The sequence below is a fragment of the Dipodomys merriami genome, unplaced genomic scaffold (genome assembly GCF_024711535.1).
Source record: "Dipodomys merriami isolate MVZ:Mamm:240054 unplaced genomic scaffold, mDipMer1.0.p SCAF_32, whole genome shotgun sequence".
NCBI lineage: Eukaryota > Metazoa > Chordata > Mammalia > Rodentia > Heteromyidae > Dipodomys > Dipodomys merriami.
In genome coordinates this window covers 4869686-4895500 of record NW_027204715.1, presented here as the reverse complement: position 1 = coordinate 4895500, position 25815 = coordinate 4869686, and the positions used below count along the sequence as shown (strand labels likewise).

General features: G+C 42.4%; 1 protein-coding gene across 3 annotated transcripts in view; it reads right to left on the bottom strand.

Annotated features, from left to right (window-relative positions):
* The window catches only part of Adcy2 (adenylate cyclase 2), a 340906-nt gene that overhangs the window by 39412 nt on the left and 275679 nt on the right, over nucleotides 1–25815 (bottom strand). For all 3 annotated transcript variants that reach the window (XM_070042164.1, XM_070042162.1, XM_070042163.1), the window contains exons 15-18: nucleotides 23351–23435; nucleotides 9684–9821; nucleotides 3258–3377; nucleotides 826–995 (exon numbers count right to left, since the gene is read on the bottom strand). In XM_070042164.1, the coding sequence (XP_069898265.1) occupies nucleotides 826–995; nucleotides 3258–3377; nucleotides 9684–9821; nucleotides 23351–23435 (513 nt within the window). The remainder of the gene's footprint in view (nucleotides 1–825; nucleotides 996–3257; nucleotides 3378–9683; nucleotides 9822–23350; nucleotides 23436–25815) is intronic.

The following is a 25815-nucleotide window of genomic DNA, read 5'->3' as shown; positions in this document are numbered from 1 at the left end:
CCACAACAGTAATTAAGAAATCTTTACTAAGAACCTGAATGCCATCAATATAACTGAATATAGCTGTTTTCTAAGTGTTGTTGAGCTGGAGACCGCTTTACCCTCCTGGTGATATTGGGGTTTCTGGGGTGCTGTGAGCTGCAGTACTGGCACTGGGACTGGCAAGCGGTGGGTAAGGGTCACCGGTGTGTAACCAAACTCCCTACGATGGGCTGGATAGTCCCTCAAACAGGAATGATTCAATCCAAAATGCCAACAAGATTGGAGCAGAAAACCTTGGATTGCTTTTGTCAATGTAGTTCAAATTAGGCCAGTGGTGGTGCATACCTGCAGTGCCAGCTACCCAAATGACCAAGGAACAAAGTTCAAGTCTACACTAAGCAACAGAGGGAGACCACCCCACGTACATATATATATATATATATATATATATATATATATATATATATACATATATACATATATACATATATATACACTTATATGTGTGTTTGTATTTATACATATGTATGTTCTTCTCTCTCTATGTATATGTATTTCTCCCTCTTTCTCTCTATATATGTGTATTTATTATATACACATATTTTTTCAGGTATTATGATACAAGGTTTTTCTCTAAATCACATCTTCCAAATACCTTTGATGACCCATATTCTGTTATCAATCACATAACACTCATCATCTTTCAGAACCATCACTTTAAAGAAACTCCCTTCACAATCACCAGCAACCATGGCCTTGCTTCTCCACACTCAGTACACACTCACTATCTCATCAGCATGAAAGAATCAAAGCAAAAAGGAGAAGGGGAAGACAGTTGCTCACCTCTCAAACAAGACCTGGCTGTAGGCATCAAGGATGTGGGCATGGGTGTGGAGCAGGATGGTGTTGTAGCCCAGCAACGCTAGCATCATGATCAACATTTTCAACTCGTAATTCACTCGCAGGAAAACCGAGCAGGAGATCAAGCCCAGAATGCAGCTGTATATGAAGTACTGTGGCAGGGAAATAAGAGAGACAGACCTTGAAGATCTCTTTAAGCTGTCTGGGAAAGCAGATGCCTGGGTTTACCCTCTGATCCAGCATAAAATGCCTGAGTACATTTGATTTGTGTGAATGATTCATCTCTGTGCCTTTCTGATCCAGTCTGGCAGAAGAAGTAAAAATAAACATATACAATGCCAAATGCTTTCCAGATACAAAGCTAAAAAAACCCTACATTGCATAGATTTCATAAACAAGCATCATGTATCTCTCAAAAATGAAAATGATGTGACCCTCTGATACATTTATAATTTTTTTAAAAAGTCAGTACTTGGAACATTTTGGCCTTCCAATTTTTTAATACATGAAAAGGATATGAATCATTGTAGATAAAGCTGTAAAAAGTATAAGAAATCGTAGACTTTTAATTAAAAGAGAAACTGCATGTCACAGCATCTGAGATGGAATGGATTTAAACTATAAGCCTGGCCCAGGGCAGACCATGAGTGCCCTGGAAGCTGGACAAATGCCAGAAGACTCTGGAAATGTGGCATGTCCCATAGCTCAGCACGTCCCAGCTCAGTCCAGCAGAAGCTGGGGCACGTGTGCTCCCCTGATCTACCGCACAGATGGGCTGAGGATAGCCCTAGCCCAATCCTGCTTCTGTCGCTCACTGACTTGGTGTCACTCGGTCACTCTGGACCAGCACCCTAAACAGCTGACATTCAGCACTTTCACCCACACAGGGTAACAACTCTTTTACTGCTGCACACTGGCGCTCCTCCTAAGCTTCCGCTTTTGTCAAAGGGGTTTTGGCTCAAATGCACGTGGAATCTGCTGGTGTTCTTCAAAAGTTATCCGTCATAACCAGTGTTGCCCCACTGGGAGAGAAGGCAACATAAAAAAACCACTTACATGGCGGCGGTGTCTGTGTGTGTATATTTGGGAGGGGTCCAGGAGACCGGGGGATTGAAGGTTGTTTATTCAGGTTCTCACAGTGCCCTGGTTTGAAATGCACATCAATGTATTTCATGTCAATGTAATTTACTTAGGATTTCACGTGTTAGGTGTGAATTCTGGGGGGGGGGTGTTCTCTCTCCACTCATCCAGTTCTAATATCATGACTCAAAGAGGAGGAGGAGGCAAATCACACAGCAAATTTACTTATCCCCCAACAGAGAGGGCTCCCAAATCCACACAGGAAGATGCAAGCCAGTAAACCATTCTGGAGAACTCAATAACAATAGGTGGAGAAGACCATGGCTAATTCTCATGAGGACTTAGGAGGAGACTTCATCTGAAGACCAGAACCCTGGGGATAAAAGTTAACACCCATGGTCCCCTGTCTTCCTTGTCCTTGGGGACACGGTCATGCTTCTGCAATCTCGAAAGAACTCCTCAGTTCACTGCGATTGCACACAGAGGGGTAAGCTCCCGGGAAAGAAGAACGATGAGAAGGGGGAGGAAAGGAGGAAAGGAAAACATCAGGGAACCAATCAGTTCAATAAGCTGGCAGAAGTAAAATTTATTGTTATGCCTGATGGATTAAAATACTGCTTGGAAATTTTGAAAACACATGTATAAAATGAATTCATTTCAGTTTGTAGCAGTTACTGAGCATTCTGTAAATTGACTATTGGAGATAAAAATTAAATGGATAAGATCTCTGTTACCTTAAGAGGACTGTTCAAGAATGGGAAATGTTCAAACACTGTTGTTTTTTTTCTTTTCATGAATAATGTGTGAAAGAAATTATAAATAGTAGACGTAACATTTATACTAATAAGACTTCATGTGTTAAGAAGACTTGAAAAATTTCTAGATCTTTTGTGACACTGATTAAAATGGGTCAAAATGTCCTTAAGAATTACTGAAGGACAGAATCACTGGGGAACAGAAATAAGTGACACAGATTCTGCCTCCATCTCCATAGTATCAGTGGATAATCTTAATTCACAGAACCATTAGTAACATCTCTAATCAACCAGACATAGAGATGAAGTGACATAACCATGAATGTACTATGGTAAGGCACAAGGGAGGCGGTGGCGGTGGCAGAGATAGTGTTAACCTGGCTTCACAAGTTTGCAGACAGTGGTGATGGTTAGAGTTTATAACTCAAGACCTACCAAAGAACTGAAAAAAAGTGGGAGGCCCTAACAACAATAAAATGAAATTCTAAAGCAAACCACGGACCGAATCTGAAACATAAGCTGCATAGACAATAGCATTCTGGAAAGTGACAAATACAGCAACGAGTGTGACATTCTTACCGGAAGGAAAAACAAGTTTTGTGCGCGCAGAATGGCTGCTTGGTTATTTGTGGCAGAAAAACTTGAGTTTGTGGTGTTGGCAGTGGGAGGAACCGTTTCCTCCGAGTCACTCAGGAAAAACTGCAAAGAGAAATGTGTCTTTTCTTAGTGAAATGGGTGCAAAAGCAGAGGAAACAAGTACCAGGCTGGAGCTGCGTTTACTGTCCCCACAGGCAGTGAGTGGCACTGGGAGTCAGCATAGTCCCGTGTCTGGGAACTGTAAGTGCTTATAGCTTTCGAAGCCTTGGTAAATTCTATTCAATAAGTAAACAGATATCGTAATGTTCTGCTTTCAGGAGGCAGTTTCTGGGCTTCAAGATTGATGCTAACCAAAACAGAATCAGCAGTATCATATACCTCACTCTGTTTCCAGACACTGAATGCACCCACAGATCAGGGCTTTCAATATGGTTGTTGTCTTTTTTTTTTTTTTTTTTTTTTTTCAGTCGTGGGGCTTGAACTCTGTCCCTCAGCTCTTCAGCTCAAGGTGACCACTCTACCACTTGAGCCACAGTGCCATTTCCGGTTTTCTGAGTGGTTTATTGGAGATAAGAGTCTCACAGTTTCCTGCCCAGGTTGGCTTTGAACCGTGATCCTCAGATCTCAGCCTCCTGAGTAGCTAGGATTACAGATGTGAGCCACTGGCACCCAGCTCTTTGTTTTTTATAGCAATGTGTTTTCTATCATGGTTCAAATAATTAATAAGTCAATATGCTTATATGAGTTTAAGGAAGGAAATTGATTTTATGGTAATCACCAACTCTACTTGTTTCTATTAGTGTAAACACCCGGTGGCTCAGATCCTGAGGGCTGCTGATTTGTAATGGATATCCTCCGTACTGTAGAAAAGTGGTAGGAATAAGAACAGCTCTCTTTTTCTTTCTTCTACCTGTCTCTTCCCCCTCTCATTCTCTCTGTCTCTGTCTCTTCTTCTCTTTTATTCTTTATCTCTTCTCCTTCTCTCTCTCCACCTCTTTCTCTGCCCTCTCAACATGAGAGACTGTTTTAGTGACCAAAGACCAAGTTGTTGAGAGTTCTGGAAAGATAAATCACAGAATCATGATTTGGACCAGATCCTCTTTCGTGAAGAAATTCACTTTGTCTGTAAGTCTAGACTGCATTGTCTGCATGGGGGAAACATTCATGGTTTTAAAAGTAGAACGAATTTTGATATAATTCCTGCAGTTGCTTTTTCTGCGGGTGCTTTTGTCTTGATTTATTACCTTTGACATTATGACTCTTGTCAAACATATAGATTAATTTACTTAGTAGGCAGGAAGATATTTGGCATATTTCTGCATACATGACTCTTCTGTTTTACAAGTGGTACTAGATGTAATATTTTTCCTTATTATGTAATTTGATAAAACCCAGCAAAATATTGATTTAAAAGTCAAAGAAGGTTAGAGGAAGAGATTTCTTTATTTAGTGCTAAATTATATATTACAATCTTAGTTTTCTAATCCTTGAGAAAAATATGTCAGTAAAAAATGAATAGCGTGATTACTTTGCAAATAATACTGGGCTCTAAAACTTCACAAAGTTAGATTTGACCAACCCTAAATTCAATTGACTTAAACACTAAGAACCAAGGAATGACCAAAAAACACCAAAAAAAAAAAAAAAAAAGGAGCCTACAATGCTATCACAAAGTTTACTTTCAGGTACCATGGTCTAAAAATAACTGATGAAAAATCTTTGATAACATGGCCACACTGGCCAGCCAGTACATAGCAGGGGGCATTATGCTCCCCTGTATGAGGAAAAAATACGTCTTTACAAGGGTGCGGTAAGGCCAGCTGTGGTGGTTCACGCCTGTAATCTTAGCTACTTTGCAGATGGAGATTGAGAAATCAGGTTAAGCCCAGGCTAGGCATAAAAGTTCCTGGGACTCCCTTTCAATTGCTGGGTGTAGTGGTGTGTGCCTACTCTTCCAGCTCTAGGAGAAGTACAACAGCTTGGTAAACTGGTACTTGTCTGTCCTCCCCAACATAGGCAAGCACAAGTAGGAGGATTGGAGCCCCCGTCAGCGGGGCATAAAGGGAGGCCCTCTCTTGAAAATAACCAATGTCAAAAGGGATTGGGGGCGTGGCTCTGGGGGTAGAGCACATGCCTGACAATCAAGAAGTCATGAGTTCAATGAGTACAATCCTCAGTCTCACCAAACACAAACACCAAGAAACCAACACACACAGAAAACAAACACAAAGAAACCACACACACACACACACACACACACACACACACACACACACACACACACACGGTGACATAAATACATATGATGTTGCAAATATGTAAAGTAGAAACCTGTAATCACCATGGGCATGACCACATCCCTAGCTCTTTGGCTCCCGTTCTAGTATCTATTAAATATCCTCCAATCAAGCAAGTGTTTGAATTCCCTGTCCTCCTTTCAGATATACTGCTTCAACTTCTCTGTAAAAGGAATCTCCACAATCATAATTATTTAGAGGAACTGCCCTTCATAATAAGTTCTAAATCCTTGGTAATAATTAGACAATGAACAACGGAGCTTCACAAAATCCTAAAGAACACTGCAAAATCGCTTCCTAAATTTTGCAGTCCCCATATTGGAATTAATGCTTCTCAAATAAGGTGAGCACATAGAAACTTTTTATTTGGCATACTGTGAACACACTGTTTACCATGATATTTACACCTGGTAATATCACTGTATTTGTCTTTTAATTGGAATCTGAAGTCCAGATTGATTAGGGATGAACTACTGATAACTTCTTGTCTGTGAGGCTCACAAGTTGTTATAACTTATTCATACTAAATCTCTTGTAAGTTTCTCAGATTTGATGTAAGTTGTCACATGATAATGCAGTCAAGTTCAGAGTAAACCACAGCATTCCTGTCTGGGTGCTCACGTGTGACTACATAGTCTGCTGGGAATGAAACTGAACAAAAGAAGGGTTCTTTGCAATTTGATACCACAACATTCCTATATTTGAAACAATATGGGGCACTGTGTTCATTTTTTATGAAGGTATTTGTGGTCACACAGATGAACACCAAATGTTTAAAATAGTCCAGTACAATCTCCCAATTCAATTTACGTAAATGGACCTGCATGTTTTGTTACTCAATATCAGCACAAAACAAGAGCTTGACAAGCCCATTCCTTGAACACACTGTCCCTACTGAGCCTGTTCTGATCCGAGCTGTGGAGATACAGGCTCAGCAACAACACCCGTGAAGAGGATCAGTGCTGGACCTGGTGTGAACTGGCTCATCTCAATAGTCAACAGCAGACACTGGTCAGCAACAGCCTCAAGCCCTCTCAAATTATGCCCAAACATCTGTCCCCTGTGAGGTAAACAAGGGGAGGGCAGGCGACGTTAGAGGAGCCATGAATCAGGGCTGCCTGTCATCTCAGCACAAGCCCTGGCTCCGGGCTGTAGCGTTAGTACGAACTGAGAGCTACCAGCACAGACAAAATGTGAGACAAACCAGACCCAGAAGAACAATTACAATGGCCTCCACTGATAGAAGACACTTAGAATGGACCCGCTCACGGGAACAGAGAATGCCAGCAACCAAGGGCTGGGGAAGGGGCTGCGGGGCATTAGTGGTGCTCAGTGTGTTTGAGATGACTAAGTTCTGGAGATGGGTAGGGATGATGTCATAGCACTGGAAATGTCCTTAATGACACTAATCTGTGCTCTCAAAATGGCTAAAAAAAAAGCCTTTTAGATAACTTCTTTTGCACAACACAAATAATATTTTTTTTAAAAAGGGAAATAAAGAAATAAAATTTAAGTATCTATGATTTATCCTAATAAAAAACACTTTATAACCACAGGGGCTATGCATGAAGACTGGAATTAGGCTATGACCTGAAACAGAAAAATGCAGTTTGGGGACTTCATTTTCTTCCCAATGATGTAAACAAAGAAGGTGCACACACATACCAAACCTCCACCCAACACAAAGAATGACTGTTCTTCATAGGAGGCGTGAATCCATGCCTCATTGCAACCATAAGCGGAAGTAGGTGTGGGTAAAGCAGACAGACAGCACAGGCAGTTATTTGACTACGTTCAGGGGAAGCTGGGCTGCTGTCACTCCAGCGGGAGGTGGTTTCTTCCCCAGCTGAATGAAAGAAAATGGAGCTCACCACCTTGGCCCTATGTCCCAGGGAGGGAGGGAAGGAAGGAGGAAAGAAGGAAGGAGGAAGGAAGAAAACAAGAAAAGAGGAAGGGAGGAATGGGAAGGAGGAAGGGGGAGGGAAGGAGGAAAGAAGTAAGGAAGTAAGCAAAGAGGGAAAGAGGAAGGGGAGGAGGAAGGGAGGGAGAAAAAGGAGGGAGAAAAGAGAGGGAAAAGAAAGAATGTGGGAGGAGAGAAGGGGTGGAGGGAGGGAGGCTGTTTGTCTTCCTATTGGCTGTTGGCCAGTGGGGAAGGTCAGCTCCCAGGAAGCGCACTGGCCCTCTCTGTGCGCGTACAGGTGAGCACAGGTGAGGGAGGAGGAGGAGTATTCGGTGTATTCTTAGGGTTTTGCAGCAGTCAGCACCCTAACAGTAACTGAACACCGGCCTTAAGGCTGTGAGAAGGGCTGGCAGTCCCTGTCTTCAGCCACTGCTTCTCTGCCCCTCCTCCTCAATGGATTTTACTGCTCGGCTACTCCTGCAGCCTTCATCTGCCTGAATGCTTTGGCTCTCGGCAGTGTGCTCTCCCGGGGAGCTGGCTCTGGGGTGGTGGGACTAATGCACATACACAGGGCACTGCATTGCACATGAAGAACCCATCTAAAGAAACTCACTTCCTTCATATTTGTACAGTTTCCCACAGTGTCCTTTGCCTGCCTGTGCCTCAAACCTCCACGACATCTCAGGGAGCATTAGGCTGCGCCGCAGCTGCTCTGACGCCGTCTTAGGAGGTTGCAGGTTCCATTCCTAGTCAGGGCCAGGCATTCTGGGAGTGCCCTCCCCCGCCCCGCAGCTTGGCCCCAGCTTGGCGGGGGGGCTCCAGTTGCTATAAGCCACACCCACTCCTGAATCCCAGGGGTGTGGGGAACTGTGGTCTATGAGAGGACCTTGAGACCTGATCTTGTGCAAACATGTCTGTCCACTCCCCAGCCTCGTGCTTCACTGATTCTCAACATACATTTCCACTCTCCTCCTAGATCCAAGGGTCACCCCTCCATCTTTTTTTTTTTTAATAAGTTTTTTTTATTGTGAAAATACTGTACAGCAGGGTTACAATCACATGAGTAAGGTAATGAATACATTTCTTATCAAGCATTGTTTCCTCCTCCTGTTTTTCCCCTACCATCCCTTCCTTCCCATTTCCACAACTACATCCCCACCCTCACCCCCCATGACACCCCCCCCCCACCTAAATGGTAAAGTTGGTTTTTCGACATGGCGTCTTGTACATCTCATTGTTGCAATGGGTCAACCTGTATCTGTATTTAAACGATGATTTCTGCCTGGTAGGCTTTTACCAGCCACCCCAGTCCCTCTGTGTGCATTCAGTGCTGCCCTACTGCATTTCAGGATGGCTTAATCAGCTGCCAGTCTACCATGAACTCCTGGAAAGCACAACGTGACTCAGGAGTCTAGATGCCTCACATTTATGCAGTGGGAAAACTATGTCAGGAGATATTTATCATTATGAAGTTATGACTGTCTGGTCACCTCATCCAGATTAGATGCTTCTGTGAATTTCCAAGCACCAGCAATATCTGCAACATTCACACGCCAAGATTCATTCTGCTACTGGTGACAGGAGAATAGTTACAAGGAGATGGCTCCAGGTCATTAATGGGTAAGAGGTTTATTTGGTGGGCATCGCAGGAACAATGACATGGGTGTGAGAGGCGTGGTCGTTGGTTCCATAGTTATGAAGTGTCCCGTCTGTCTGTCCCAAGTGTGGTAGGGATCTTGACTCAGCAGAGTTTCAGAACTACCCCTCCACAGAAGTTGACTCTCGTGTTGAGATGTGGAAATGGATGCCTGTGACATTAATGAAAATCTCTTCCAAACCCCTTCCAGCAGGAGCTGGGGTTTGCAATTGGGCCTACCAGCCTCTCCACTCACTCACCGACTGATGCTTTTCATACCCACCCTGGTGACAGTGCTTGTTATTTCTGAAGCTTGCTGAGAGCCATCACCAGCAAGTAAGTGGGGACACGCTTTAAAGTGGCTCATGCAAACACTTCCTTTTCAAAGTTAGACAAACCACGTTGCTGCTGTGAGATGCTGCAGTCGTAAGATCAGTCTTTGGGCAATTGGGCAAACTGGGCAAAACTGGGAAACCCAGTTTGGGGCAAGTTTTCAAACCTGCCTCAATCCAGAACACAGAAAGCAGGTGTGCCCTGCCTGACTGGAGTCCCGACCCACCCCGGGACTTACTTACCATGTTGAACACAGCCATGGTTAGGATGATGGCCGTCGTGATGATCGTGAGGGAGACCCTTGGCCAGGGACGATTTGCAATGATGCTGGATGACTTCAAAAGCCACATGAGAGAGGCAGAGGCTTTTTTGCTGCATTGCTAGGAGGAGAGAGATAAAGGAATGTATCTCCACTTAACATATTCTCTCAAGTTTATTAATAGTAATGTTTAAAACCATAAGAAGTACCAACATGGTTCAGAGACTAAACAGACAGATTCCATTCCCTCAAACCAGTCATAAACTTGATTAAAATTATGTTGGCTTCATTGTTATGAACAAATTAAGTGATGGAGACACAGGTATGCCTTTACAAATAGACCTGAAGTTACGTTTTAAAGTAATTTTTTTTGGCAGAGAAAAATGTGTCTGTTAATTAAATCACTTTGGGGTATGCATTGGGCCTCATTTGAAAGTTAATATGAATTCAGCAAAGTTATGAAGAAAGTAGATCAGCACCAAGCAACTGTCAAGCCTGGTCTACCTTCTGCATAGCTTTTGTTCTTTCTCTCCTCTCTCTCTCTCTCTCTCTCTCTCTCTCTCTCTCTCTCTCTCTCTCTCTCTCTCAGAAAATGACTGATGGCCTTCAGACTACACATTGCAAATTTCACCGTCCAGACTTTCGCTTGGTACAGCAGATGATCACAAGCATATAAGCAGACCGTATATGAATCTTCCAAGAACATCTCCAGCGGTACAGCATCTTCACCGTACTTGCCTTTCTTTCTTTCACACAGAGCTCTATTCAAAACACTTCTAGATGATATGATGACGTGGATCAATACATGACATTAAATTTCCCTTCTAAATTATCTTTTAGTGTAATGTACTGCCAGCTATACTTATATTGTATGATAACTGCAGAGACTTTTATTTTACAAAACAAAAACTCTGTAATAATTGAACAAGAACTTATTTCTCCCTCTGTCCAGCCTGGAAGTTCCCTTTCTACTTCCTATTTCCATGGTTTAGATCAGTCTAGACACTCTATGTCAGTGTAATTATGACTCATTTCACTTCATTCATATATATATATATATATAATATATATATATATATATATAATGCTTTGAGGTTCTTTATATTGTATGTACTGTACAATAGCATTTCCTTTCCTTTTGTCAGTCCTGGGGCTTGAACTCAAGGCCTGGACTCTGTTCCTGAGCTCTTTTGCTCAAGGCTAATACTCTATCACATTGAGCCACAGCATCACTTCAGTTTTCTTTTACTTTCTTTTTTTTTTGCCAGCCCTAGGGCTTCAACTCTGGGCTTAGTGCTGTCCCTCAGCTCTTCAGATCAAGGCTAGCACTCTACCATTTGAACCACAGTGCCACTTCTGTCTTTTCTGCTTATATGGTGCTGAGGAATGGAACCCAGGGCCTCATGCATGCAAGGCAAGCACTCTACCACCGAGCCACATTCCCAGCCCCATCACTTCAGTTTTCTAGTGGGTTAATTGGAGATAAGAGTCTCAGAGGCTTTCCTGCCTGGGATGGCTTTGAACCACAATCCTCAGCTCACAGTATCCCAGCTGAGTCACCAGCGCCCAGCCATTTCCTCTATTGCAATTATATGCCACATTTTGTTTCCCTGATCACCTACCGAAGGACAGGCTATCTGCTTCCATCTCTTAGCTGTGGGAAATGATGTTATGTATGGTTACTGGAAAAGGTCTCTTGCTACAAGAAGGATCAGAGGCCTTTACAGAATTGCAGCCTGGGTCTCCTCACCATTCACTGTGGGTCCTCCATAGCACTTCATACTTAGGGCCATCTTTCCAGGTAGGCACCATTGTGAATCTCACCCCTAAGTCTAGGTAGGGAGGTCCACCTAGACGTGGAGCCCACTAGCACCGGCCGTGATGGTGGGGTTTGTCTACGCCATCTGATGTGGCAGGAAGTACTGAAGACATCTCTGCAGATCTACATTTCAATCTTTATGCTAAAAAGTCTCTGGTCCCAGGACTAGCTATCCTGAAAGTACACACACAAATGATGACTTCAAAATATTCAGAAATAAAGACATGATGCCCTTTAATCTGACCTACTGAGTTAATACAATAGTGGACAGGGTTTGAGGTCAATATACTAAAATAGTACTAATGTAGCACTAACAAGCCCCAACTTATTTCCCTATCCATTTTACATATTCTTTCTAAAGTATTAGAGACATACATATTGTTATTGTTATTGTTATTATTATTATTATTATTATTATTATTATTATTATTTGTCAGTCATGGGGTCTAAACTCTAGGCCTGGGCTCTGTCCCTCAGTTCTTCAGATCAAGGCTAGCTCTACCATTTGAGCCACAGCACCACTTCCAGTTTTTTCTGCTTATGTGGTGCTGAGGAATTGAACCTTGGGCCTCATGCATGTGATGCAAGCACTCTACCACTGAACCACCTTCCCAGCCCAAGACATACATATTATAATATGCTAAAGGTCAATACAACAAGAAAATAAGACCAGCATAGGATGGAAGATGGTTAGATTGGTAAACAGTCAGCCTATATAAGTAACTGTAATCCTGCTGTACATACCCTTTATAATAAAATCTTAAAAATTAAAAAAGTCAGGCATCCATAATAATTACAATAGTTATTATTGTTGTTATTATTATTAGTGTTAATTATTCTCTCTGGTCTTGGTTTCCTCACCTCCAAAATGAGGATCACCATGGTGCCTGCCTCCTGGTCTCATGCTAAGTTTTAAATGAACTGCAGAGGGCACTAGGGACAGGGTTTACAAATGTTAACTTTTCCTCTTATTTCAATGAATAAAACATGATACTTCTCAGAAACATTTTAGTGACCAAGAATCTATTTGCTGTCTATTTCTTTGGACAACATTATTGAAAGTAAAAGAAAGCAACAACGCATTAAGGTTTTCCCTCCTCTTCCTCACTATGGTCCCGATATAAACGATGGATAACATATGTACAGTGTATAGAGGATCCAGTATGGAGACAGCATGGTTCAGATCTGCTTCTTGGATAGATTTTCCTGGGCACTGTCCTCATTTTTCTGTAAGCCTGTTAACAACTTTGAAGTAAGCGGCCTTGAATGCTGGTTAGTTCAGAAGACCATCAACCTGATGGACTCCTGCTGAACTCCTTAACCCCTGGCAACTCAGAAGGCACATCTACACTTCACACTTTTACACAAGAGCAGGGTTTTGATAAGGAATGGGGAGGCCTTAAATATGTCACTGAATAGGATGATTCTCCACCCAAGCTCTGAGCACACAGGGGCAGAGAGGTCGTATGTCTGGTGCCGGAACAGCCATGTGAACATGTGTGTCACGATTGCTTATTTCTGGTGTTACCCATCCAGAGAGCTGTCAGACTTGGGTTCTACAGAAGCTGTCATAAGTTACCAAGAGTCACTTCCAAGTCCAATGCTATCCTCACCTGGCTCATCACCATCTAGCTGATATTCCACTAAGTCAAGGCCTTTGATTGAACTCTGTAAACTTAGTGAAACTTTTTTCTGCCAAAGACCATTTAGATATTTATAACACCATTATAGGATCGTGCAAAATTATTGATAAAAGTACATCACCATAGGTAGCCAACAAGAAGCATATATGTCTGTCCCTTTAACAAAAAAACAATTTCGATGACCTTAAATGGCCTACTGGCCAGACTTTCTCACCCTTGGATGTAGTTGTATCTTGATTATCTAAGATTATTGCTTTTATTAAGACAGAGTTACTAAAAATCAGTGGCTTTTTGTCTGTACTAGAAATTTTAAATACATGTGATACTGAAAACATGAAGAACAGAAACGATAAGTCCACAGAGCTTCAATAATTGTTAGTTATAGCTCAGATTCCATGACACAATCAATCAGATAAAAGATTATCTAGTTATTACACAGAACTATTTGTGAAATTATAAAATTAAATTGTTCTGATTTTAAAAATACCTGGTAACAATTTTAATAAATCTGTCCTTTGAAAATAATGTTCTGTGCACAGGCTCATAATTTATGAAGCACATCTGGACAGATGCATGATAACGTTAGTTCTACTTACGCAACATGGTTAGTAAAATGATAAGTAGGTGCACCTGGGTGAGGCTTACAAGCTCTATTTGAGGTTTGTGGGCGTACCTGTAAGATTCCGTCTCTGTCACCGTTTTTACGCATGCCTCAGAGTCCCCTGTGCAACCATTTCTAACTTTTTAGGCCAAATGCTCACAGATTTCAATGTCCATGAGTCAGGCAGGTTTTTTTTTTTTTTTTTTTTTTGTCAGTTGTGGGGCTTGAACTCTGGGCCTGACTCTGGGCTGTCCCTCAGCTCTTTAGCTCACGGCTAGCACTCTACCATTTGAGCTACAGCACCACTTCTGGTTTTCTGGTAGTTTATTGGAGATAAGAGTTTCACAGACTTTCCTGCCCGGGCTGGCTTTGAACCGCAATCCTCAGATCTCAGCCTCCTGAGTAGCTAGGATTATAGGCGTGAGCTATGGGTGCCCAGCTAAGGCAGTTCTATTTCCTTCCTTGTCACTAGAGAAATAATGCTGTGGCACAGGCAGTATGACAACTGGTCTACCTTGCTAATGGCCAGGAGAATGAAGTGGAAGGATCTAATACAGAATCAGAAAAAACCCATGATGAAGATAAGAGAAAAAAAAAGAATAAGATCTTCAAATAGAAGAAATCTAATTAAGGATGAAAAAGGAGAACAAAATGCCTTCATTTGTTATCTTTTACAAAAATGGCTCTTGCTCTGGGCATCAGTTATTATTATTCTGGTTATATGTTCCAACAAAGATTGGTACAAAAGTAAATCTGTCAAAAATGCTGGGCATTCTAATTTAATGTCAGAAATGACGAAAATGTTACCAGTGTCAGATAACATTTTGGCCTTTACTCAGAAAGAGCTGTTCAATAGACAAGAGGAGAAGACTGTCTGGCTTCAGTTCAGCCCTGTTTGGTTGCTCTTGCACCTGGTCCTCTGCAGGTGTGCCCAGGTCCCAAGATTCGTTCCGACCTCTCATGAGCTGGCTGCATCCTTCACAGGGGAATTGTGGCTAAGGTCAGCTTTATCATTAACAAATACAGCCTTTGTACTAAATGCAGCAGGAGACAGAAGAATTCATACATATTTATAAGAAAACCCTCGACCAAGTTAATGTTGGGACAATGAATAACATGGTGTATTAGAAATTATGCAATAGAAACACTAACTAATATTCTTAATCCTGTGTAGACAGATCCCCTCATAGGGTAATAAAATATTCCTAGTTTTATTCGGATTAAAAATAACAAGGAAAAAAAGATCTCTTCCAGAAACATTTCTCTCTCTGTCTCTCCACTTCCTTTCTCTCTTCCTAATTTGAACATTTTACATTGGAAAGAACTAGTCGCCTCTTGCTGTGAAAGTAATTCTTCAAAATTTAATTTAATAATTATAAAAGTTAGATGCATTTGTAGTTTCATTACTGCTCTTCTGAAATAATATGAGCTATATGAAAAAGAAGATGTCCATACTAAGTAAACACTAATTAAAAATTTAGAAAAGAGGTAAATATATCACAGTGTCCTAATAAGGAATAATTATCTAAGAAGCAAAACACGTATCAAAATATCAAAAACATGGTGGTCAAATTTTTATGCAAATATGTACTTTTGAGTATTTGCCTGAAGGAACATCTCCTTCTGCATTTTAGTTGGCTGAGGGACCATTTTGAATGGCAGGAACACACAAAAGCAAAAATTATTCCAAGTACTTAATGTCATAAGGACTATCACATGTAATTTGATTATTTAAATTGTTCTTTTTTGGGGGGGCTCTGGTTGTGGGGCCTGAACTCTGGGCCTGGGCACTGTCCCTCAGCTCTTTAGCTCAAGGCTAGCACTTTACCACTTGAGCCACAGCACCACTTCCAGCTTTTTTCTTTTTGCTTATGTGGTGCTGAGGAATTGAACCCAGGTCCTCAGGCATGCAAGGCAAGCACTCTACCACTGAGCCACCTTCCCAGCCCCTTAAATCGTTCTTGAATGTTCTATGTTAACACATGGTTATGTCAGTCCATCACATTGGATGAAATCGCCCACTTCTCTCTCCTGCCCTGGGTGAGCCACATTCCTGCATTGTCACCACACTGAGAGGCACTTGTCACACTGTCCACCTCGTCTTGTTGGCTGAGCACTTGCCTCTGTCTAGGTGGCTTGGAATGCTCGCAGAGCTGGCTGAACACATCACACTCATCTTTGCTGCTTCTGAGTTCATCATGGTTTTTCTCATGCAGAAGAAACTCGGCAATTGTCCACTCTTTAATAGCAATCCCAAAGAGAAATAAATTGCTAGGTGACAGAAACAGAGAGAAGTCTCTCTGCTAGAGGGGTGTCCCCATGGGACTGGCCCAGAAACATCCTAGAACCAGGACACATGCTATGATAAATCTGCAGGGTGGGATTGTAATGTGGACCTACACAAGCTGAGAAGCTGGGGCTGATCTCCTCGACCAAGCAGGAACTTCCAAAGGTTGTGGGGTTTTTTGGTAGAGAATGAGGAAAATGTTACTCATTAGTTAGTAAGACTGCACTTCCAATGACAAATACTAATTCTAAACATAAACACTAAGTGTGAAAATGAATCCTCACTATCAGTGTTGGGTTGGAAGTTATCTGTCTCATAATGACAACCTCAAGCCACACTGTTATGAACCAGGTCAGAATCAGAAAAAGTCTTCTGGTTTCTGGAAGCAAAAATGAACAGCATGGCTTGAAAACCCAACGTGACACTGAGTTGAGGCATGTCCCAGATGGAAGCAGGCACGGGCACAGACTGAACATAACTTCAAAAAAAATGGTGAGAGCTGGGGAGATATCTCAATGTTAGGACACTTGCCTACTTTTATAAGGCCCTGCATCCAGTCTCTAGTACCACCACCACCACCAACAACAACAACAACAATGAAAAACCCACAAAAATCCCCAAAACTCTCTCTTGCTCCAAATTCCTAAGGCATCATAGACAAAAAGAGTATGAGAACTGGCACAGAACTTCAGATATTACAGTCCAAAATAGCCCATAAAACAAAATCAGGCAATAAAAGAAGGACTGGACTCTACAATGCGGGAGCAAGTTGTGAAGCATAGGCGACAACAGACACTTGGACTCTGCAGAGATGAGAAACACAGATAGTAGGAAATGGGTCTGAGCAAATAACCCATCACAGGACAGGCAAGGTTGAAGGAATGGAAACAGGAAAGTTTGTGACAGAAGCCACAAAGACAGGATTCAACAGTTTCTTTTCCTTTCTTCTGATGCTACTGTGGCTTGAACTCAGGGTCTTACACTTGCTGGGAAAGTACTTTATTACTTGAAACAAACCCCCAGCCCACAATGTACTTCTAACAAAAGTTAGAATGGAATAGAAAGGAGAGAAAAGTGATAAAATACACCCAGATACCAGACAGTGACGGGAGTGGGGTACAGTCCAAGGCTGAGTAGCCACCATGACTTTACATCAGGAAAAATGGAGAACAGACACCCTTTAACACAGCAATCTGTTTTCCAGAAAGATGAAGAACAATTCTACAAATACCAAGAAAGACATTCTCTACCAAGAGATGACAACAAGGCAGAAAGGAGATTTCTCAGTACAACAGAGGCCAGAAGAATACAGAATTATGTTTTTAAATGCTGTAGTGAAACACTGCATTGGGAGATATGATTGAGGATTCACAATATTTGTGATTATAGAAGAAGAAAACCTGAGGAAATTGTATTAAGAAGGGGAAGACAGCCAAAGGAAGTGGGGAGAAGGTGAATTTAACTTAGGTACATCAGACGTATGTATGGAATGACACTAAAATGATAAGTGAAACCAGGTGCCACATCTATAATCCGAGCTTCTCAGGAGGCTGAGATCTGAAGACTGTGATTTAAAGCCGGCTTGGGGGGACATCGGCAAAACTTGTATCTCCAATGAACCACCAGAAAACCAGAAGCAGCACTGTGGCTCAAAGTGGTAGAGTGCTAGCCTTGAGTGAAAACGTTCAGGGATAGATCTCAGGCTCTGAGTTCAAGCCCCATGACTGACAAAGAAAGAAAGAAAAAAATGATACGCAATCATAATGAAGAAAACCCAAAATTCCTTAAAAATATAAATCCTGAGTATTACACATGTGCTTGCATGGAAAGGATGGGAAAAGAAAGTAGTTGTGTCAACAAGAAAATTGAGTCTAAGCAGAAAAAATATTCAGAAGGAGTAGTGAAAAAAGTAATTGTTAATTGACTACAGATACCAAAAGACAGAAACAGATAATGTAAGTAGCTTAAACTTAAAAATGCAACGAGTGCTCTCATGGAAGCTAGGAGGGTGATCACGGTTTGTGGCATTCTGCCTGAAGAAGACGCGCATCTCCTTTGCTGGCCGTGGGGTGTGAACTCAGGGCGCTGCTCTTGCTAGGCAGCCCCACACCCTTTCAGTGATGCCCCAGCCCTTTTCACTTTAGTTATTTTTCAGGTAGGGTCTCTGTGTTTTTACTTTTGTCCCAGCTAGCCTGCACTGTCAGCCTCCTCCTTACCACGTTGCTAGGTGTACAGGGTGTGAACTGCCATGTCTAGATTGATTATTGAGATGGGTCTTGCTTAACATTTTTCCCTGGCTAGCTTCCCTGGCTCTGCTTCTCTGATCCTTCCAACCTCTACCTCCTAAAGGAACTAGGATTACAGGTTTCAGACGGTGGAGAAATTAATGGATTTTACTAACCATACATGTTACAGGTTTTAAGTCAATGGCTAAAAACCAGAGCAAAAACCTAAGAAACAAAACTTGTAAGTTATCCATGACCAACTCCATTGGTCAAGAGAAAGCAGAAGAGCAGAAAAAGGAGTAAAAACAAAAAGGATACAGGTGGATTAAAAAAATAAGATTATATCCTGGTACCAGTAGCATCCTAGCTACTCAGGATGCTGAGATCTAAGAATCACAGTTCAAAGTCTGTCTGAGAGACAAATAACCAGCTAGAAGCTGGAAGCGGAAGGGTGGCTCGTGGGCAAAGGTCAGCCACGAATGAGTAAATAGAGCATGAGGGAGATGCCGGGGCACAGAAAGAAGATCATAGCAGTAATAAATAAGATTAGACACATAAATGGATGACCCTTTTTCAGTAAAAGGGAGGGTTTTTTTTTGGGGGGGGATAGAGAAATGACGTGCAGTTGGGATGTTATCTGCCAGAGATACAAATAAAACATACAAATCTCCCAGGTGAATGTGAAGGTAAAACACAGAAGAAGGTTCATCCTCAATTCCACCCAAAGAAGGCTGCAAGCATTGTACCTGACATTAGAGCAAACAGACTTCCAGGGAAAGCTCTCCTGTGGAGTCGAGTGTTTTGCAGTGGCCTGTGTATGACCTACTTCGCCTTCTTAGCATGACTTCTGTGTTAGCCTTTCATCTCTGCCTGGAAAAAAGGGGGTGTGGAGGGGCTGGCATTGTGGTGTCTCCGCTTCTTAGCTAGTCACAGCACAAGTGATGAAAGCTTCCTTGGGATTTCCATCATCTGTTTCCACCCTGTGTGTTCTAAAGAGGACTAATTTATTTTGGTTAGAATCCTATTAGAGATGTAAGTCCAGCTCAGTAGTTTAGAAGTTCAATGTAACAGCAACTTGGCCTGTTTCTATTATTTCCAAAGTAACAACCAGAATTTCTTATTGCCAGATCTAACAAAAATGTAAACCTGAATTACAATCTCCCAGGCTAGAGTTATTGTATACCTGGATGGATTATTTTATAATATCTGTCTCGGTGGACCTGTTGCAACAATGAGAAGTACACGTTGTCATGTAGAAAACGAACTTTACAACTTTGGTGCGGAGGGGGGGGGAAGGGGGGGGAAGGAGAAGGATTGGGATTGGGGGGGAGGGGGGAGGCTGGGAAGGGATGTGAAGGGTAAACAAAGGAGGAGGCTGCAATGCTTGGTAAGAAATGTACGCATTATCCTGCCCATGTAATTGTAACTCCTCTGTACAGTATGTTCACAAATTAAATTAAATTAAATTAAAAAAATAAAATATAATATCTGTCTCTTTATATATATCTTACAGATAATGTACTGTGCTACCTGTAATTATTTTATATTATACTTTGAAAGACACCCATGCACACAGAAACCATTTATAAAGTAATTGATAAGGGTATTTTCTTATTAGAATATTTTAAAGTTAAGATCCAGTTGTAAATCTACCTTCGTGTTTTCAGTGTGTGTACCATCTTCTGAGATGCACTCCTACTTTACTACAGCACTGTAACGACTCTGCCTCTGCAGAGAGGACTGTTCATTGGATTTCTGGCCAGTGTGATGGAGGGGTTGTGATCCCTAGGTGAGTTCCACGGACAGCCCTGCCTAATTCTGGTGCTGGTGACCTGCACACAAGCTGACCCTCCTGAACCCACTTCTAATGACAAGCCTCCAAGGCGTGCCTCCATTTTGACACCATACCCTTAGTTGTACACAGTGGGAGAATTACAAAGTACCCGTAAGCCTCCTTGTCCTTAACGTTCAGTTGGATTGTCTCCAAGGGCTCTTATGAGAATAATCAAGCCAGTCTATGCCCAGTGTCTAGGCAAGAAAGTAGGCATTTTTAATGCATTATTGTGTCATTGTGATAAGGTTGCATTTGGAACCACTCATGGGGACCTTGCCTGCCACCAGCAGCTCAGAACTATCTTGATTTCTCCTCTCCTTTCCTCTCCTCTCCTCTATTCTACTCTCTTCTTCTCTCTTCTCCTCTCCTCTTCTCTTCTCTCTTCTCTTTTCCTTTCTCCCTCCCCTTCCCTCCCTCCCTCCTTTCTTTTTCCTGTTTCTCTGTCTCTCTGTCTTTGTCTCTCTGTCTGTCTGTCTCTGTCTGTCATCTGTCTGTCTGTCTCCTTTCTTCCTCCTACCTCCTACCCCAGGGCTTTAACTCAGGGCCTGGGTACTGTCCCTGTGCTCCTTTGCTCAAGGCTATTGCTCTGTCACTTGAGCCACAGCTCCACTTCTGGCTTTTTGGTGTTTAATGGGAGATAAAACTCTCACAGACTTTACAGGCGTGAGCCGCCAGCACCCAGCTCCATCCTGAACATTTCTCACCAAAGGACAGGAAATTCACACAGGCTGTGCAGGCATCACGTTGATGATTCTGCTCTGGTGTGTCCATTCTATCCTACGGGGTTCAACAACCACTATTTCTGCACTATTTTTTATGAGGAAACATTATCATGAATGACGGGAAGGGAAATTCATGCCAGTGCACTGAACTATTCTGGAGTTCTGGATTGATTCCTGGTCCGAAATGAAGGGTCTGAACAGGGCTACCTCTGGTTCCCTTTCTACTCTAGAGTTCTGACGTTGTGAAGTACTAGTTGGCATCAGATACAGGAGAGCCCCTCCTGAATATGCGGGAGGCAGAGTGATCTATGGACCCAGGCCTGACAGGCATGGAGGCTGGGAGCTGGGCAGGGCTGGCAGCAGGGCTCACAGTAATGAGCGCAGAGCTACAAGCTCACAGGACGTCTGATCTGGACCCAGACAGGGGCAGGAAGTTTTCTGACTCATGAATCCAGGAAATTGTATTTGGGTGCCACTTGGTGTGTTGTCAAGCTTTCTGATATTATTTATCGGGTCTTTCAGGTGTCCTAAGAACAGCAGCCAGCAAAGCGGAGCTGAGATGAACTCAACTGCCGATGCCTCCATCCAGCAGAGCAAACATCCTAATACAAACCAGAAGCTGTGACAGCCAGCACCAAGGCAGCTTGCTGAGGAGGCCTGGGTTCTTCAGCATGCACTCACGAGGGTTCTGTCTGAAGGAATAGTCTGAAGCTAGAGCTCGCAAATTTCAGTGCACATGAGCAACCAATATTGAGGTGCATGAGGAGAGCTACAATTTTCCATTCTATTGTCCTTCATGCATTCATTTATCCGAGGAGCTTATCCCCAGGCTAGAACCTCCGTAGAAAGAAACATTCACATAGCCCTTGGGGCATGTCTAACTCTGCTGAGCAGAGGTGAGGGAGGAGCTCTGCACATCAGAGGAGAGAGGGAGAGAGGGAGAGAAAGAGCGAGGGAGAGAGAATGCAAAAATGGCCCCGTGGAAATAATACCAGAGGTCTGCAAGGACTTTACTTAGCACCAGGTCCTTAAACAAGTGTATGAGGACAGCATTTGGTCAGGCCTAGTGGGAAATAGAGAAAGCTTACAAACCCATTCTTGTCTTTAGGAATTTACTGTATACAAAGCAAAGAAGAAGGAAAAAAGTAGAGGCTTAGAGATGATGTTAAAAAAATGGAGGCTAAGATTATCTTTTCTGTGATACCCAAGAAGAGCCATCACAGGAGCTGAGTACAGAGTCCAGGAAGGTTTTCAGGGAGCCACTCTGGAGGACCTCACAGTGCGGGGGCGGAGGGCACTTCAGGGGAGCCCGGGGCAGACATGGCTAGGAGTATAGGGGGGGCACTTCAGGGGAGCCCGGGGCAGACATGCATAGGAATGTAGGGAATCCAGGCAGCCTCACTGGTTTCTACTTCTCTCTCGAGCAAACTGAACACTGAGTCCTCTTCAGGAAATTCTGTCTCCTTACCAGCTTCCTTAGTGTTGTTCCCACAGTTTGTGGCAGTGAACAGCCCTACTTCACACTCAGAAATAAGCTGACATGTAACTTTTTATGGGGAACCAGTATTTAAATCACAAACATTGAAAATACCTGGCCTAAATTAAAACACTTAATTATTTTTTACAGGTGGTGGTGATTGAACTCAGAGCTATGAACTCAGATGCTCCATTACTTGAACCATACCTCCAGGCCCATTTTGTATTGGTTACATTTTTTTCATGATTGGATTTAAGTAGTTCTAGTAAGGGGTTTTCATTCCATATGTCTGATTAAGAGTACAATGCAACTCAATCAGTGTTATCTCTTCCACCATCGGTATTAGTTATTTTTGAGATAGTGTCTCACTGAGCTGTAACATGCCTACTTGTGTTCATCTATTTTGGACAGGAGTCTATTACTCCATATTGCTATTGGTTGAGACTGAGTTTCATGCATTTTTTTTGTCCAAGCTGGCCTTGAATTCTGATCCCCTGGCCTCTGCCTCCCAAGTAGGACTTATAGCAAGGATTACAGCCTCACTAAAAGATAACTTAATATTTGCTATTTTCATATATTCTAAAATATAAAAGATGTATGTGGTTTAAATTTTAATTCTTCAGTTCCTTCCAAGTGTCATATTCTTCACTACCACAAGTACTGTGAAAACTTAGAGATGATAAAAAAAAATGTTGACAGAAACAAACTAACAAAACCATGAACTTATAAGTGTGACATACATCATTTAAACCAGGCATCTCTGTGTACCACTGTAATCCTAGTTACTCATGAGGCTGCAGCAGGAAGATCACAAGTTTGAAGTCAACCTTGATTACCTTGTGAAGCCTTAACTCAAATGGGGAAAAAGGCACTCAATAGTCTAAACAATCATCAAATTATCCTCTTGATTGTTCACTAGGTAACTCCAGTGTGGTGTGAACTGAAAAATGTAAACCAACAAGCTCCTTGTTTTAAAACAAGAAACACATTTTTTAAAACAAAATGAACGGACTTCAAAGAGTTCTGTGTTTGAAGTACTTACCAAGAGCTGTCCGGCAAAACAGACGAAAAGGATGAAGGCGAGTGAGAGAAACGCAACTCCAAAGGAAATCCCAAGGACAGATGTTCTGCCAACAAACAGAGACAGGCTGAGATGGAGATCCTTCCAGATCTTTCATTCTGTGTGCTAATGTTTGACTTCACTGGGACTTAATTAAATGAACACTGTGGTCCTTGCTAAGTTGTTTCTTTTAAATGAAAAAGGAGCTAAAGCAAATCGAAGCGTACATTCGTGGAAGAGGTTCTGCAGTTGTGGTAGATGAATGTGCTTCAATTTATTGACCTTGTCCTGTAAACAGCAGTTCTCTGAGAGAGAAAAGATCTAGACATTCCTCTATGTGGGTCATACATGCGCTGGGCATGACCTCCATCTCTGTGTCTTCTTCCTGCCACTGGAAATCTGGTAGCTACCGCCTCCAGCAAGCCCCACCATGATGTCTTTGAGGCTCGGGCTGCCCTTCCACCTGCCAACCTGGCTACACCAAGTCCTCCCCTCTCCCATCCCATCCACCACACTCAACTCTGTTCTGCACAGACAGTGTCATATGTTTCCTGAGAGTCTCCCAAGGCTTCACAGGTCAGGCCCTGGGGCATGCTTGACCAAGGCAACAAATGTGAAAGCACCATGTGGGTAAGCCAAAGCCCACGAGCTAAATTCTGACCCTAGCGCATTATAGATTCATTTACAAGAACCAGATATGTTTCTGAGATGTCTTCTAAATAATTCATTCAAACTCCTTTAAATTGCATTAAGGATAAGGACAGAATTGGTTGGAGTATGCAAAGGTCTGGGGCACAATGAATAATCAAAGATAAAATTGAAATGGAATATCCAAGGAGGAGTCCGAGACCACAGTGGAACTCTGTGTCAATGACAATGGCTGGAGATGGAGAAGAAACCAAAGAGGTGGAGCTGAGAAGAGGAAGGACCCCCTCAAACGTGACCTCACCCGTAGGCAGAATAGAAGAACCAGATGCAAGTCAGCAACAAGCTACAGCCCTGCCTAGATGCCTGGGAGAGTCCCAGAGGAGAAATGGCCAGACGCCACACAACAAGCAAGAGCCATCGAAACACGTTCAAACCAATGCTTAAACCTGCCCCAGGGATGAACGGCCACTGAGTTATTTCCTAGGTGTGTCAGAGTATTTTCAAATAGGTGGCCTGATAATCTTTTTTGCACATTTATTAGCAATTATAGGACTGCTAAAAGGTTGCATGCACACTGAACATGCAGATTGTTGACTAGCCCTGCGGGCAGGCCCATGCTAAACTGCTTTGATGCAAAGAAGAGTGGCATACCCGCTTTGGAGCACATACAGTCTACTGGAGGGATGTACTGTGTGTCTACCAGCATCCACTCTGTAGGACACTCCTTGGTCTGTGTGGATTCCCTTGTCAGATTCCCTAGCTACCAGCCTTCCTCCTGAGCTCATCAAGTCCCCAGAATACCTTCTGGAAGCTTCCTGCTTAGGAAGGCAAGGGACAGAAGAGAAAGCCCTTTTCTACCGAGTTAAGAGGGCTCTTGTCATCGCATTGTGACACAGTGACCTACCTGCTTAGCTTGTCACCATCTCTGTTTTCCCATGCGCCTTCTCAGTCTTATTTGATTCTATACCCTGCTAGTTCTCATGTCAAAGAAATGCTAGCCTTATAAGGCTAAATTCAGAAACAAGACATCATTTCTTAGGTATAGATCTGTGTAATGGTTTGCTGCTATGGTGGCAGTGATGATGATGGTGTCGGTGACATGGTGGGCAGGGGCTAGGAGTATGGTGACCCAGGCAGTGATGATGGAGATGATCACGTTAATGGAGATGGTGACAGTCATCTCAATGGCAACTGCCATGACGATGCTTATGGTGGGGGTGGCTTGGCGGTGATCGTAATAATTGCAGTTCTGAGGAATCTGTGCATTTTATAGTTCATTTTAATGTCACGATAACTGTGTATAGTAGATACCATGATTATCTCATCTTTCAGAGAAATTGAGGTCCAGAAAAGTTGATGCTGTCTCCATTAAACAGTGCTCAGGATTTATGCCTGTGTAAATTTATTCCTGACCTAGGTTCTGTTTCTAGGAGCAGATATGTCATAATTCTACCTAGTTTCATAGTTTTATATCTGAGTCAATTTTGCTAATGTTCCTGGAAAACATATATGGTCATGTAAGTTCCCAAATGTAAAATATCCTACATAAAATCTCTTAAAATTTTAAAAATCCTCTATCTGAAATAATTTCTTCTTGTGCTTAATGTTATTTTTCTGTTGTTATTTAATGTTATTTTTTCCCTTAGATGACTCTTTTGAGGTTGCACATTTTGCAAAATCTTAAAGTATAAATTTTAGGTTTACTATTATAGTATTATGTTCATTTTCCATATTATTATTATTGCCTAACTAAACTTTTGCAATTCCTTTCTTCTTTATTGAAACATATACTTCCCCCT